The sequence below is a fragment of the Onychostruthus taczanowskii genome, unplaced genomic scaffold (assembly GCF_017590055.1).
Source record: "Onychostruthus taczanowskii isolate IOZ18803 unplaced genomic scaffold, ASM1759005v1 scaffold4, whole genome shotgun sequence".
NCBI classification, from domain to species: domain Eukaryota; kingdom Metazoa; phylum Chordata; class Aves; order Passeriformes; family Passeridae; genus Onychostruthus; species Onychostruthus taczanowskii.
Genome location: NW_024501459.1, coordinates 20,049,282 through 20,065,212, shown reverse-complemented (window position 1 = coordinate 20,065,212; position 15,931 = coordinate 20,049,282). Strand labels below are relative to the sequence as shown.

Below are 15,931 nucleotides of genomic sequence, written 5' to 3'. Positions count from 1 at the left end.
ATGGCAACCATGTTGTAGAACTCACTGGGAAGTGGTAGTCATCCCACTTGCAGTACTAAAAAAAGGTTTAAATCAGCATCCAGATTTTTTAGGCTGGTAACTAAGACTACAGGAAAGGCAATAAAAAAACACTGGAAACACCTAAGTGCATCTGACAGCTAGAAAAGAAAAAAAAGAAAAGTAAATAACATCCTCAAAGTATTCAATCATATATAAAAACCATGATGAGGTGTAACTTTGAGTTGCTGTTTAGTATGAAGGTAATTTAATGAAGCAAAACAGGATAAATTGAAACTAGAGAAAAAACACCACAACAGCTGTTAGGAAGCAGAAATGCACCAGCATCAAGGCATAATAAACACCAGCCACAAGCGTGATCATACCATTTACACTCTTTTTGAATGAAAACAGGGAAAATCGGGAACACTGTGAGTTATTCATTTTTGTAAATTATCCCATCATTTTATGGGAGAAAGCTGATGTAAAGCTGAAGATTTAGGAGCACAATTTTTCCTAGATGACAAGGTATGAAAAAGGCTCATGCTTTTGTTACAAGATAAAATATTCTTCTGCTGCATTTTATGGGAAAGCAGTATGTAAAAAAGTCTACAGGTTTAGGGGTTTGTTCTGTAGGACAGTTACAAGTTCTGACCTCTGAGTAGCAATGACAAAAGTCCCGGTAACTTCAACAGCCCTGGAGCAATTTGGTCATATACTTATTAGCACTTCACTCATTAAAAACATGATACTGCCACATCTCGCCTTGTACAATGGCACGACTGTTTCCTCTACAGTGATTTGCCAGCACTCACAGAGATGACCATTCAGTATTGTAAGTTCCCTGGGATGACAGACAAGAGAAAGCAGAGAGCTCTGAACATGGCAGCAGGCTAAGTAAGGTATGCCTGAAGTCTTGTCTTGGGAGGCTTTTTTTCTTTGACAAATGGGCATATCAAAGAGAACTTCTCTTCCTGGAAAATGTTCCATAACTATAGACCTTTTACTGCTCAAATGCAAAGGTATCAAAATGTCTATGGCTCTGAAAGATCATCCCGCCACTGTCCTTTTTTGACAGGATTTAGGTTTCACTAGAAAATAGGCAGCAATGCCAAAATTAAAAATTGTGGTTTACATCTTTCAAACAAAGATGTAAACCACATTACTCTTTCAGGAAGCTAATGAGTATTTCTGCAACTTTCAGCAAAAGATAAGTGAAAACAAATTTGCAGCAACTTAACCATTATCACAGCACATACATAATTTTCTATATCTTTCACAGCTGCAGGGACTTTTGATAGGAGGAAGCCAACTTTCTTACAACTGGACATCCCAATGGACCAAGGACCTGTGGATGGGTGAATCTGCTCGAAGCATGCACTGGAAGCAGAGATCCTCAGAAGATTCTCTATCAGAATCTCTACCAGATTCAACTGGCCGCTCTGCTGAGCGAAAGAGAAGCAAGATGCACAGAGAAAACTTTTTCTATCACTAGACATGTATGAGTTTTATCTGCATGGAATGAACACTAGATATCCAGGAGACATGCTGTCTTGACTGATTTGGGGTCTTCCATCCTTCAGGCAGTGTAAGGAATAAACTTGGGTTTGTGTTTTAGCAAAATCTGTATTTCTCTGCAGCTTTCACAAGAAAGATTATTCCTAAATACTAGGGAATTAGGAATTCCCATGAACCTAGAACTGGTGCAAAAGATAATTCTGTAACTATGCTATCTTTACTGCGCTTACTACAATCCGTGGTGCTACTGCCTGTTGTGATACTGGAGAACACAATGTGAGTACTTTCTTTTTGTAGTTTTGCAAATGGACATTTCACTATTTCTGCATTTCTTTCCCTTTGTAATGAAAGGAATCAACAGGACATCAGTGACCTAAAAAGGCAGCAGTAATTTTACATAAGTTTTGATTACAGAGAGTATTGCCTGAGGAAAGTCAAAAGGCTAATGGTCAACACATTTTCCTGGCATAAAAGAATCCCCAATGAAGTCCTTTATATGTTTGGTTCAAATCAGACACAAAATCATGTCTTACATTTCACCAGAATACTTGGTACCTCAGGATATAAAGTCTTCTGAAAACTATGGTTTTAAGGAGACAATATTTTCTGGAGAAGAATCATTTCACCTGAAAGTGACAAGATATTTTTTTTTATATTTGCTTCTTAGAGAAAGCAACTCATTAGCAAATCACAGTAGAAATCTTGTGTGATCATCAACAAAGTGTACTTAAACTAGCATGAAATAAATGCCAGCATTTCAGTGTCCTGTTTTCATGCAGACGCAGTTCAAGCAAAATATCTGATCTTGGTAATAAACACAAAAAAGAAACCATAGTAAACACTGGTGATTGATTTTTTAAAACGTAGTTAAACCTTTACTAAAAAAGTTAAAATACTGTGTCATATTTGCACCTGAGATTGAGGCAAGTACTGTAAATGTCATTAATATAAGAATACCAACATGCAGAAATATTGAGAATGCCTTCTGTAATGGGGTTTGAATTGAATTAATAACATAGTAATGTATCCAGTGATCACAACCAAGTTACTAAACTAAATTTGAATGTGGCCTAGGATCTCTTAGTCTTCTCATTACAAAATATATTTGCTTTCCCAGAGATTGTATGCAATACTTCTATTCCAAAATAAATATTATCAGTCATTCATAGTCCCTTAATTCAGCTTGGTAAATAACTGTAACCTTGTTTCATGGTACACAGACCTTTCACAGAATCTAGTCCAAAGCAATGAAAAGGAGGACAGACACTTCATTACATATATTTCTTTCTCCATTCACGAAGACAGCATAAGAGTAAACACACAAAAAACAACCCTGGCTGAGGGCACTCAGGTATCATTGGTAAAGGGTGCAGCAGAATCTGTACTGAAGAGTTCCATCATGAGGCCTTCTAGAATTATGTTCCTCTGGTTCTTCAGTTTGAATCGTATGAGAAAGTAGTGTTGCAATGTTTCATGATTCTGAAGCTCTTTACTGTATTGTCTGTACAGAAGAGCCCTACTCGGCAATTGTGTCGCACAACACTAAGCACTGGAAGAAGACTCCAGATGTAGTGTCAAACTCCAAGCTCTGCAGTCTGATTCGAACTTAAATCATTTAATTTCACTGCTCTTTATCAAGATGAGGATCTTCAACATTAAGGAAAATCAACTTTTTTTCTAGTCTGGGATTAAATCTAATTATTGGCTGACAGCTAAAAGCAGTGAGCACTTCAACAGGTATCTCCTTTGGAAGCAAAGGTGCTGGTGATTGCCCTGAGAGGCTTCTACCCCAAGGTCAAGGCTAAGCTCTGTGATATGCTGGTGGGTGGCAGGTACCCTTGCACTAATGGGGGCACTGAAACTGCTGGAATATACAGGGCTTTCAACTCTTGGAAATGGCTTAGAAAAATCATGCAAAGAGAACAATGGATGAGGACCATGTGATGCTCACCAGAAAAATATTTTATAAACTAAAAGCATGGTTGTGTCTGAGCTTCACCTGACTGCAGCTGGGCAAATATTCTTTTCCTAAGCACATATTTACTGGATGCTATCAGAAACAGGAGACAGCACTAGACTGTCTAGAGCACTAGAGCTTTTGATCAACAAATATGGCAACTCTTATATCCTCATAAAGCCCAAACAGCTAATATACTCCATCATTGGCTTTAATAATCAGAAATTATAATACTGGGATCTAGAGAAAAATTTGAGTGTTATAAATAAGGCTATTACACGGGGATACGTGTTAATTATTGGCACCATAGTAAAACCCCTATTGCTGCTATCTCAGTTATTTCTGCAGTAACTTATCCACTTTCCAGCAGTGACAACCTGCAATGATGGATGAGGAAGAAGGTCCTGAACTTAAATTGAAAGACATAATAAATAAGTGACAAATATAAGAGCATCTGTACTTGTCCAGTACTATATTGTCTTCATTTCTTGTCCCTCGCCACATTTCCACTGACAGAAGGAGGTAATTTACTATGTCAAGGAAATTCATGTCTGCCTGTGCTGAATTACTGCATTCATATTTCTACTTGTTTGTAGCGAACTAAACTCGTAAGTCCAGCTATGCAGATGAGTCATACAGGCTGTCTTTCATTTTACAAGGCATCTTTAAATACCACTCCTATTTAACTTGTACTCATTACCATCAGCAAGCAATGTGTGTGCCATACTATCCTAATTGCCAGAAATTTGAGCAAGTAAATCATTAAAAGGTTAAGTTATTTTTCATGCTAAATTTAATGTACAGTATTAATCAACTTTATTTCATTATTATGAGTAATGCAACGTCCTATAGTCAAATCGATTTACAATTATGCCAGATCACATGGCAGGGGGGAAACAAGAACAACAAACAACAGACGGATGTCATTCTGCTTAAATTCTCCATGTAAATTACAAACTGTTAAGTTAGACAGGGCTTTCTTTGCAGAGCACAACATCCAGATGGAATCTCACCAGCAGAGCAAGAACTGAGACACATCTTTGTCTCAACATTTTAAAAGCAAAGAAACCAAATATCTTGCAAGCATCACCCAGCCTACTTTGTATTTCCCTATTTGAACCTTAGGTCTGCTTTTTGGTATTATTTCTGAATAGAAATCTTTGAGACAACAGTGAAATAAAGCCATTTTGGCAAAAGATGAGACATGCATGAGACAGTTTATTGAGTTGCTGACATCACCACCATAAGATGGATCTTATTGTCCAACATGGACATCTACAGAGGTGAATCTTGAGATACATTTCTGATGAGTAGTGTGCATTAGGCACAGAGCATCCTTCCAGCTCCTCCAAAATGCAGTTCTGTACATAAGAAGTATCTCTTTTATGTGATACTTATTCCAGAATATTTTATTCTAGTTTAATCCTGCTGAGTATCAGAGTACCAGTGGTAAATCCATAGTCCTTAACATATACTAAACTGCAACCTGTCATCTCTCTGAAGCTGAGAATGCAAGCTCTTGAGTAACTCTTCCAAAATAAATGACAGAGCTGAGTTATCCCTGTAATTTGGAGATACAAGAAGGTACAACATTATACATGGGTAGTTAAATATACTTCTTAGCAATATGAAATTAGTTAGTGGGAAATATTTGATTGCTCATCAATTAGTCAGAAAACTCTAACTGCTCTAAACCTGTCTCTGACAACTCTATTGCAGATGCAAGTTGATCTAATTTGGTTCATCACAATGAATTTGATTCAAAGTGAGGTTTCCATTTATTTATTCTGATAGGTTGCTTAGCATTAAAAAATGCTCTTAAGAATTGCTTGCAAGTCTGCTTTTATGCTGTTGTAGAAAAGGTAACTTCCTGGGCACATTCACATTCACATTCACCTTGTCTCTGCCTTGGATGAATTAGCTGTTGTTGAGAGTTATACTATTTATTTAGGGAGAAGAATAAAAGGTTACTTTAGAATAGTTATACAGGTATAAACTATTCTATTATACAAGTGTAATTATTCAAGCTTAATTTTTCTGTGGAAAAAACACCCAAACACACACATATTCCAAAGACTTATCTCCAAAATAGCTCTGGCAACTGCCCTTTATCTCATGATGTATTTTGAAATGGCAGCTGTTGGCAGGAGAGATAGATGTTATATTTTTATCCTCATAGCCTTAAGTCATAGAGTTTGTGTGTTCTTTGCATCACCAAAAATCAACCTTTTAGGATGTTCCAGATCCTACAAAACTTACAATTGTTAAGTACCTTATAGACTACACATTATCAAGATAAGGTAGAAAATACTTCTCTTTGTATTATTTTATGTTTTACATTGTAAAATATTATGGGAAAATGCAATGAAGCAGAAATACGTAAGGCAAACAAAATTTATTTATATTGCAATCATATGTGGACCATTCATCATTTATTCTCAGAAGGTTAGCAATGTTTGAAAGCTGTGGCAGATATCATCATGAAATATCTGTTTCAGAACACTTTTCTGACAAAGTATCTTAGGTCAAGTGGAACGCACACATGTGTGGTTGCATGGCTTATTGTTAAATGTAAAATTAGGTTTACATTTATAATTAAACCCAGAAAATATACTTTCAGGAAGAACTGGAATCACTGGTTTTGGTGAGATATTAAGCTGAACACCTTGACAAAAATAGTAGTCAAGACATAAGACGGGGGAGAAAAGTGCTGTCAAGAAAATGGTGAAAAGACATATTTACCTTGTGCAACTGATAGTATTGCTTGGCACCTACTCCTCCTTGCTCTTCTCCTGTCCATAGCACCAAGCGCAGTGTCCTTTTTGGACGAAGTCCTAAAACACATGTTTTAATATTGTTTTTAATATTAAATACAGATATATTCTGAGCCTTTTTTTCCATTGGTATCCAGCCTCCAATGGATGAAAAACCTGTATTTCCAAAAACCAAACTCAACCTATATCAAGTGTGTGTTTTTCTGTGAAAGACTGGGGTGTGGGGAGAGAGCCCACATGAGGAAGGAGTGGGCAGTTGAGGTACTGCTGCCAGTTGCAGTAGCACAAGAGAAGCACATTTCAGGGACATACTGAAAGTGTCTGAAAACCACACCAGAAAGTAACTGCCTTGATAGATTTCTGAAACATGTGCTGCTGTCATTGTGGTGGTCTGCAATAAGTAATACATATCTGCTCATAGCACATCCAAATAAAATTTTCATGAAAACTACCATTGCTTTGTCATGGTTAACTTATTACAATTAATTGAAAATGAGCTGCTGGATTTTTATGAGAAATGTTTATCCATTTCAAGAACTGAGGGGCTATGTAATATCATTTTGCTTTTTATCAGAGAAATGAAAAGCAGCAATCTGTACTTTGGAATCTGAAAGAGTCAGCTGCTAAATATATGCACGATTTTCTGAAACAAGGCGAACATGAAGCCATTTTCTATTTTGCTATGGTAGCTCAATCAGAAAGATAAGTTCTCAGATAAATTTTGAAGCCATTTTTTCCATGGCAGAACTGATCAGATAGAAGTTGCTTCCCTCTATTTATGTGGTTGTTTCTATTAATAAATTAATACATTGAGAGAAACTTGAGAGCATGGAAGAGCAAACAGATAAAGAAAAAACTGTTCTCTGTGCAGTAGAATGCTAATTATGTTAGAGGAAAAAAATAAAGAAAAAACATGAGGAGATTATCACAAGTGATAAAGTACCACACACACCTTTGTGCTGAAGAGAAATAATATCAGTATCACTGTCAAAACTTATTTCATTTCCTAACTGAAATGGATGAAGACTGCCAATAGGCTTGACCTTCATTAATTTTTTTCTTTTGACACAATGAATATGATCTGCACATTTCTTCTCAAAACTAGCAATCCTCCACACTGAAGGCAGAATATAGAAGGAATATCCCAGATCTGAACAAAAGAGCTTGCATTTTTCAATATTTCATAAAAAAGCGCAAACAAGTTTAAAGGTGTATTTTCTGAATGTTGATCTGTTGACTGTAAACAGAAAGGTTGTCAAACTTCATTACTTTAAAAACAACCTTCTGCACACCTCCCAGTAGATTCCCTGCTCTCCTGAATCACAATAGTAAAGGATTAACTTCCTTTGCTTTTCAAATTAGTCAGATGGCTTATGAGGTAAAACTGAGATAATAAAATAGCTCTCATTTGGAAGTCAGAAAGATTGAAGCCCAAAATAACCCGAAATATGTCAGCAGCTTGGTTAGAGGTGGCTGTAAAAAGCAAGAAGTGCTGGTATAAAACACAGAGGCCAGTGTTGTAGTATGGTTCCAGCAGCACCGCAGATTAAGCGGAAAAAGGATATTTGTGATATTTGTCATATCACAAAATGCAAAGTGAAGTCCAGTCTCCAGCCCACCACACGAAGTCTGTGAGCATAGCTTTGGTAAGAAATGCTTACGACAGGGAAGCAGCATCTCCTGGCTCCTCCCAGGCAAAAATCAAGCTATTTTAGTCTGCCACTGCTGCCCTAAGGGGGACTTGGGCCAGGGGGTCCTCATGGCTGGCTCAGATGGGCTGTAACCTCAGCTCCTGCTCTCCAGGAGCTGGAGATGATCTCAGCTCACTTGTGGAAAAGACATTTGAGATTCTTGTGGTCCCCTCCCCATCCATCATTACATCTGTCCATTGAAGCTGGGGAAATAAAAAAGCCCTGCTGAGCTTTGGTCTTTCCAGTCCGGGGCGTGGTGTATCACCTCTTCATATCTCATGGATTCCTGTCAGCAAATTGATTTGTGTGTTCTACTGAAATTAAATGGGCAACTTGAAAAAAAATAAAAATATATAAGCTATGGAGGCAGTAATTTTAAATACAAACAAAGTCTACAGAGGAAAATTTAATTTCCTCATTATCTTAATCTGAAAGCGATAACTATTTATCTACCTCTTATTAAAAACAGAGCTAATCTGACCAAAGAACAGCAAACAAATCCAGTATCCAGAAGAAAAATTGCTGAGAATATTCTCAATGCATGTTTTTATTAGAAAATTTTAAAAGGAGGACTGTATTCAAGTTACAAAAGTTTTTCAAAGAAAGTTTAACTACTTTGGTTTGCTTCTTAAAAACTACTGGTTCCTAAGTAAGGCATCATGTTCACAAAATCAAAAGTCTTTCAGATCTCAGCCCAAATATATTGAAAAGAGAGGATAAAATAGCAATTGGGCTAGGAAACTGTTTTATGATGGGTGCAACATATAGAGGGGTGGGTAAAGGAATTTTAAAAATGAAGGAAAACTGTTACAAAAATAAAATTGTGCCTCTTTCCTTGCTATCTGAATAAATGACTTATTACATAGTATTAAAAATAAAGAGGCTATCAGAAGAAAAAACCTCCAGATGAATTTCCAAATCTCCAATGTTTTAGAAAAATGTATTATCTTTTTTTTCTCCCTTCTACCTTGCCCTTAACTGAAATAAAATCATAGTTTACCACAATGATGCATTTTTCTGATCAGCCTCTATATTTTTTATGGTTTATCTCAAGCTTAAAAGATACTATGGGCATGTGGAATCACATGTTAAAGAATGAAATAAAAACATCGATATGGTCGATCTGTGACTAAGGATACATCTGTAGCAAGCACAGCAGGACACCTGCTCTATTACACTCCCTCTGTGCTGGAGTGGCTGCTATCCTTTCTTTCTCCTTGGGAACCACAAACGCTCCTGTCATACCAATGTGCAGGGCTTATTGACTCTATTTTCTGTTTCTTTTAAATCATCATAGATTGTCCACATTCATAGATAACAGCAGCAAGACCTGAATTTTATGTCCTACATGTCTTGCTCATGCTTGACAGAATTGAGACATTCCCACACAGCAAAACTGAAATATAATGTTTTCTACATGTAGAGACAAATCATAATGGCCTGTCACATGTAAAGCAAAAAACTAAACCCACTTCATTCTCAGTATAGCCTACAAGTCAGAAAGGAGAACTTGAATCATCTTTTTAAAATCAAAATAGAGAGCATCACTTTAAACACAAAATTTCCTTCAGTAACTACTTTCCCACTTTATAACCATAAATCCTTACTGATGGGGAAGATCACAAAGATAAAATATTGTCTAAGAAGACAGTGTGTAGATGGCTAACAAGCTAATTTCTTCAATGTCATTTTAAGACTGACCAGCTTACAAAACCATAAAAAGCTTTCCACTTTTGTAAAAACAGTTATTTTCCCTGCAAATCAAGACACTGGGATCACACACAAGCAAATCAAATAGCTGTTCAGCTAATATGAGCTGATATGAGGCATACAAGGAAACTGCAAATGGATGTGAGTAGATTAACAGGTGTCAAGGTTTGACCTCAGCTGGCAGCCAAGCCCTCACAGCTGCTTGCTCAGTCCCCCACCAATGGGACAAGGGAGAAAATCAGGAGGATAAAAGCTAAAAACTTGTGTGTTGCGATAAAGACAATTTAATAGGGAAAGCAAAAGCTGTACACACAAGCAAAGCAAAACAAGGAAGTAATGTATTCCTAACACCCTGCATAAATGGCCTAGAAAAGCCTTGAGCTGAGCATAAAGGAGAATAAATTGCACTGCCAATAGAGGGAGGTGATTTTGCCCCTCTACTTCCCCTGCTGAGACCTCACCTGGAGTACTGCATCCAGCCTGAACTCCTCAGCACAGGGAAGACACGGACATGTTTAAGTGGCTCCAGGGGAGGGTCACAATGAGGATCAGACAGATGGAACTTCTCTCCTATGAGGAAAGGCTGAGACTAGAGAAGGGTCCAGGGAGCCCTTAGAGTAGCCTTCCAGTAATTGAAAGGAATCAACAAGAAATGGGGACAGACTTTTTAGCAGGGCCTGTGGCAATAAGGACAAGGAGCAATGGTTTTAAACTAAAGGAGGGCAGATTCAGATTAGATCTAAGGAAGGTTGCTTTTTACAGTGAGGGCAGTGAAACACCATCACAGGTTGCCCAGAGAGATTGTAGATGCCCCATCCTTGGAGAAATTCAAGGTCAGATGCAACACAGCTCTGAGCAACCTGATCAAGTTGAAGCAGTTCCTGCTCATTACAAGGGGCTTGGACTAAATGACCTTTAATGATGTTTTTCAACCCAAACTATATGTTCTCTTACTCCCTAAGTCACTAATGTACTTGCTTTAGGAGCTACTAGGGAGGTATATAGAGATCCTTAAGTATTGTCCTCTGCTGTGCTGAACATACATAAGTTATGGCCTTTTCTGCATTGTTACCCTGTGGCTTGGAATTTCTTTAAAAGGTACTTATACAAAAATATTTATAACTATTTATACAAAAAATATCAAGATACATAATGATGTTGCTGAGATTCCTTAAATTCTTATTACACTCCCTACCTTTTTCAAGTTTGGAGCTGATTAGACATAGGGGATTTACTGGGTGTCATTAAACGGGATATTTCTATCATGCATGCACTTCTCATAAAGTACCTGGAATTTCCACTTCTGCCACAGCATAAAATAAAAATAAAACCAGTACACCACATTTTGCTAAAGAAGATAAGAACTCATCATCAAGAACAGTGGTACAATCTGCTAATACCTGATTTATGTATCCTGTGGTATGGGCAAGGAAGAGAAAAAGCTCTTACTGCTAGCAACCTGTTTCCTTGCCTAATTTCAAAGAACATACATGCAGAAATAAGCTGTAATCAATAGGATGATAGTAATAACACAGTTAATTGAAGATGTCCAGACTTTTCCTCTGAAGACCTATAAGAAATCTCTATTCTAAACCAGAAGGACTTTGGCTTTCATTCTTGTTATCAACACAGCGCTCTATGGTTTAAACAATTGATCTCACTACTGGTGCAGAAAAGTGCCTGTGTACTCATTTATTTAAGAAGAAATTGGCTTTTTAATTGAGTGACAAATAATGATTTCACTGAGAAAATCATAGAATCATAGAATGGTTTGGGTTGGAAGGGACCTTAGAGATTATCTAGTTCCAACATCCGTGCCATGGGCAGGGACGTTTCACCAGGTCAGTTTGCTCAGAGCTCCTTCCAGGCTGGCTTTAAACACTTGCAGAGAAGGGGCATTTGCAACTTCTCTGTGCAACCTGTGCCAGTGCCTCACCAGCCTCACCACCACACCCAAGGAATTTGGATTCCTTCCAAACATCTAATGTAAACCTCCTCTCTAAGTCTGAAGTCATTGCCCCTTTCCCTGTCACTACATGCTCTTCTAAATAGACTGTCCTCATCCTTCTTGTGTGCTTCCTTCAGCTGCTGGAAGGCCACAATCAAGTCATCCCTTAGCCTTCTCTTCTCAGGCTGAACAATTGCAATTCCCTCAGCCTTTCCTCATGGGAGAGGCGCTCTGTTCTTGTAATCGTCTTCATGGCCCTCCTCTGCACTCACCCCAGCAGGTCCACATCCTTATCCTGCACTCCTCAGAGCTGGATGTAGCACAGGTGGGGTCTCACAAGGGGAGACCAGAGAGGCAGAATCCCCTCTCTCACCCTGGCCACGTTGTTTTGGATGCAGCCCAGGACAAATTTGGCTTTCTGGGCTATAAGTGCACATTGCCAGGTCATGTTCACCCTATCACCAACCAGCACCCTCAAGTTCTTCGCAGAGCTTCAAAGTTAAAAGCTTCCAAAAACAAGGCAAAGAACAGCTGAAAAAAACCCTCTTAGTGCTACTTAAACCTTGATTATAATACATTTCTAATTCAGTGAGGCTCAAATTAGACATGGGAAACAGCTTTTAGCTTTGGAAACTGTCTTTTCTTTCTTCTTAAACCAGTCTAATGCAGTGCAATCTCCTTGATTTTTGTCTGTTGATAGCTTCTTTTTGTGGCACTGAGGACAAAGCACTGCAAAAAATAGCACTGGGAAGCAAGTAAACCTCTGAATGTTGAAAGTCTGGAGTAAGGAGAGATGAAGTCTGGAGCAGAAGAGATGAAGCATTGCAGGAAGACAGAAAATGGTCAGGTCTGGGGCTGGGGAGGGGGAAGTCAAAGTGGAGTGGTGAGCCAAGCTGGATACTGCAGCTCAGTCTCACCTGGGGCTGTCAGCTTGCTCAGAAACATGTTTGGGGGGTTGAGAGGACACGACTGCCACTGGCACAGACTGTGAGCAGCTGTTTGGACAGGGCTTCAAAGAGGGCACAAGGGCAAGGCAGTGCCCAAGGTGACCCAGCCTAGGGAAAGCCTGGATTTGCAGAGCACTGGCAGCCTTAACAGCAGTGCAGCAAGACACTGAGATTACACAAGCAATTTTCTTTTTCTGTTTCTGGGGAGGCTGATGATCTTATGACAGAAGAGCAGATTTACACAAGAGTGGAGAAGGAAAATGTGAGAGGTTCTAGATAGATTTATTTTTAAAAAGCAATGCAATATCCAAGAGGAAATGTCAAGGAAGGAACTGGGTATACAAGACTGGAGGGGAAATCTGTGAATGATTTGCAAGTCTAGTAACTAAAAATAACATGGATTAAGCCCTTTGACTGGGGAGGCGAGGGAGAGAAGAGGGAAGCCAAGCTCAGAGCCTGGTGCTTATGGGCTGCAAGTCAGGCAGCAAGAGTGCCAGAGAGAGGGTTTCTCTGTGGACACCTTCCTGCCACCTGGCAGCACAGCTGAGGGGCACTTCAGATGGGAAGTGCTGCCAAATGTGCTCGTCTGCACATGGGGTTTTAAACTAAGAACTGTTTTGTGTAGTGTCATGAAGCCATTACAAATCATGAGTACCAAAAAAACAGAGGGAAAAAGAAAAAAAAAAAGGAGAAGAAAAGGAAACACAAACTTACCTGTGTAAAAAAGCCAAGTGCAGAGTCAGCAGAGAACTCCACCCCATGCCTTGTTCTGGTCCTGGAAATGTGTTCTTTGAGCCCCACAAAAGGAATAAGACACTGTCCACGTTTAAAACACACTTTATTCCTCTTCAGGAACACATTCTTCCTTAAGGGTAGTTGTGATCTCATCAAATTGTGGAATACAAAATGCAATGTGGGGCCCACTCCCACACTCTCTGGGATTACAAATATCAGACATTGTTTGATCTTAATGAGAGGTGGGTCTGTATTCTGCCTCTGCTGCCCCACTCTTTGGATTAGAAAAACAAATCTGCTAGGCTATTCTGAGAGCTGATGAGTCAGAAAATGAAGCAGGCACACTTCTGTCTCCATACTGAAAATTTATACCTTAAAAAAAAAAATGACAGTAAGGACAAGATGCCCCTTACTTCATTTGGGAAGGATTTCAGCACTTCACCATGTCAATCATGTTAGAGACTTGAAAAACAAAACCAATAACATACAACAGCTAGCACTGTCAGGTTTTAAAGATTTTTATAGATAATCAAAGCTCAGATTTTTTTTCTTGAATTTTCTGGGTAAATTGAAGCTTGGAGAGAAGCAGCAGTCCACAAGACAGAGAGCAAAATTGCGATGGAGGGCTGTATGTCTAAATTTATCATCAGATTAGCAACCTTTTATGTTTGCAGTTGCCCCTTCTGCTTTATGTCAACAAAATAAGAAAATTGAAAATTTAAGTACTTGCCAAATACGCATTCAACCAAAGGTTAAAATGAAGGAATAAATGCATTTTTAGTGTGACAGCATATGCAGATATTTCATAGCAAGTAGATTTAATAGAATTGAAAACGTGAAAGTCAGAATAAAACACTCAGCCTTGGGAAAGTGAAAAGAATGTAGGAACAAGAAGACAATATTGGACATATTTGATTAAAGAAAAAAACCAGAAACTGTAAAAGTAGTCATTTAATTATGTTTCACAACATATCTCCTAGACAGGAAACAATTACACCACTACAAGAAACTCAGAAAAATGTTTAACAAAGTATTTTGCAAGCCCGTTAAAATTGCATTTATTTGACTTCAATTAAACTAGCAGAAAAGGAATCACTCTGGTGATCATGTTTTTAATAAAACATATCTTTAGTCCTCATATATTAGCCAGTGAATTTGGACTGGAGAAATGTAACTTCATACAAAGACTACAGTGAACAGTACAAAAATCTGTCTAATGGTTTTCCAGTTGCATTAGTCATGGGTATAATTCAGATGAGAGTTACAATTTCAATTTTAAATAAGTTTTAAGGGGGAAAACTGTCTAATCTACTCCTTAGGAGTAATAATAACTCAGTACCTTAAAATTGTTACATGCATTGTTTTAAAAACATTTCTGTAGTTTTCTGTGTCTTTTTGCTATAAAGCAGTAATTTGGTCATGCCAGATCCGTGTCTACATCTACAGGAAAGCTGATTTATGAAGCCCCAGTAAGCTTAAAGCTGGCAAATAGACAGAGAAAAGAAATGGCACCTATCATTTATCACCATACATTTCTCCCTTTTCATGTTTCATCATCGTCTAGGAATGCAAGAAAGCTGCGTAAAAGGTGTGATGACTGGGATTAGATTTTGTCAACAATCATTCTTCCTTCATCAAGCTACTCTAGCAGCTATCTAGCTCCACCACTATCCTACCCTGGCTGTGAAAGAGGAAAATGTTCTCTGTTCATCTACTTGACTGCTGGTATTCACTGGCTCTGGCAGCTCCCCACAGCAAATGTTTTCTTACATGGAAGAACAGGACTCTCAGAAGCACTTCGGGGCACAGTCCAAGCAGAGATTTCCTGGTCTGAGGCAGCACGCAGACAGGACTGAACATGGGCTGAGTGCACAAGCAAGAGCATGAGCAGGGAACTGTTCACCCTGCATCAGAGCCCACCACTGTGGTGGTCTTTGGAGTGTAGCCTTTCCTGGAGTCTGCACCGACTACTTCGGTGGAAGCAGGGGTTCAGGCAGCATTCACTGGCAACTCCTTACACTGGCTGCAGTTCAAGCAATTGAAGAGAAAGAGGAAAAGTTTTTCATTTGACAGATTCACAGCTCAGCCACTGACTTCTGAAGATGTCCCCAGATTGAGCAGTAGGTCGTGGACAGGTATGCACCTCTGGGCTTGGCAGGGCACCAATAGTCGGCTAGTAATGAAGCAAGAGAGACCCAAACACAGCCAGGAAAAGGTAGAAAACACATTTCTTGATCAAGGAAAGAGAAACTGTGGGTAAATGCTGCTGAAAGAAATCTGGGATGTGAACAAAGAACCTGCTGACTGTTTGATTCCTCCTGTGCTAGCAGAGATGGGACTCTGAAAATTAACTAGACTGTAGTCTAGTCAAGTAACACACCCCATCAGTTTCTATTGTATTTTCAACAGGAAAAAAATTTATTCCAGATGTTTTAATTTAAAAAAAAGACATAACAATTATAATTTCTGAAGTTTTCCAGAAGAAAGCACTGAAATTCATCTACCAAAATCAACTGGATTTCTAACACCAGTAGGCTCCCTACTGCTGTTAGGAGACTTAAAATACTATGTTTGGAAACCTGACACTGCCATACAACCAGCTCCTAAAGATCTTTCTCTATTATTGTCATTATTCAGTTCCTTCAAGCTCCCTT

General features: G+C 38.6%; 1 protein-coding gene across 4 annotated transcripts in view; it reads right to left on the bottom strand.

Moving 5' to 3' along the window:
* CPQ (carboxypeptidase Q) overlaps positions 1-15,931 on the bottom strand; it is a 147,377-nt gene that overhangs the window by 33,748 nt on the left and 97,698 nt on the right. For all 4 annotated transcript variants that reach the window (XR_005953278.1, XR_005953279.1, XM_041413021.1 and 1 more), the window contains exon 6: positions 6,215-6,306. Coding sequence is in view for 2 of the 4 variants with exons in the window: in XM_041413021.1 (XP_041268955.1) it covers positions 6,215-6,306 (92 nt within the window). In the remaining 2 variants the exon portion in view is untranslated. The remainder of the gene's footprint in view (positions 1-6,214; positions 6,307-15,931) is intronic.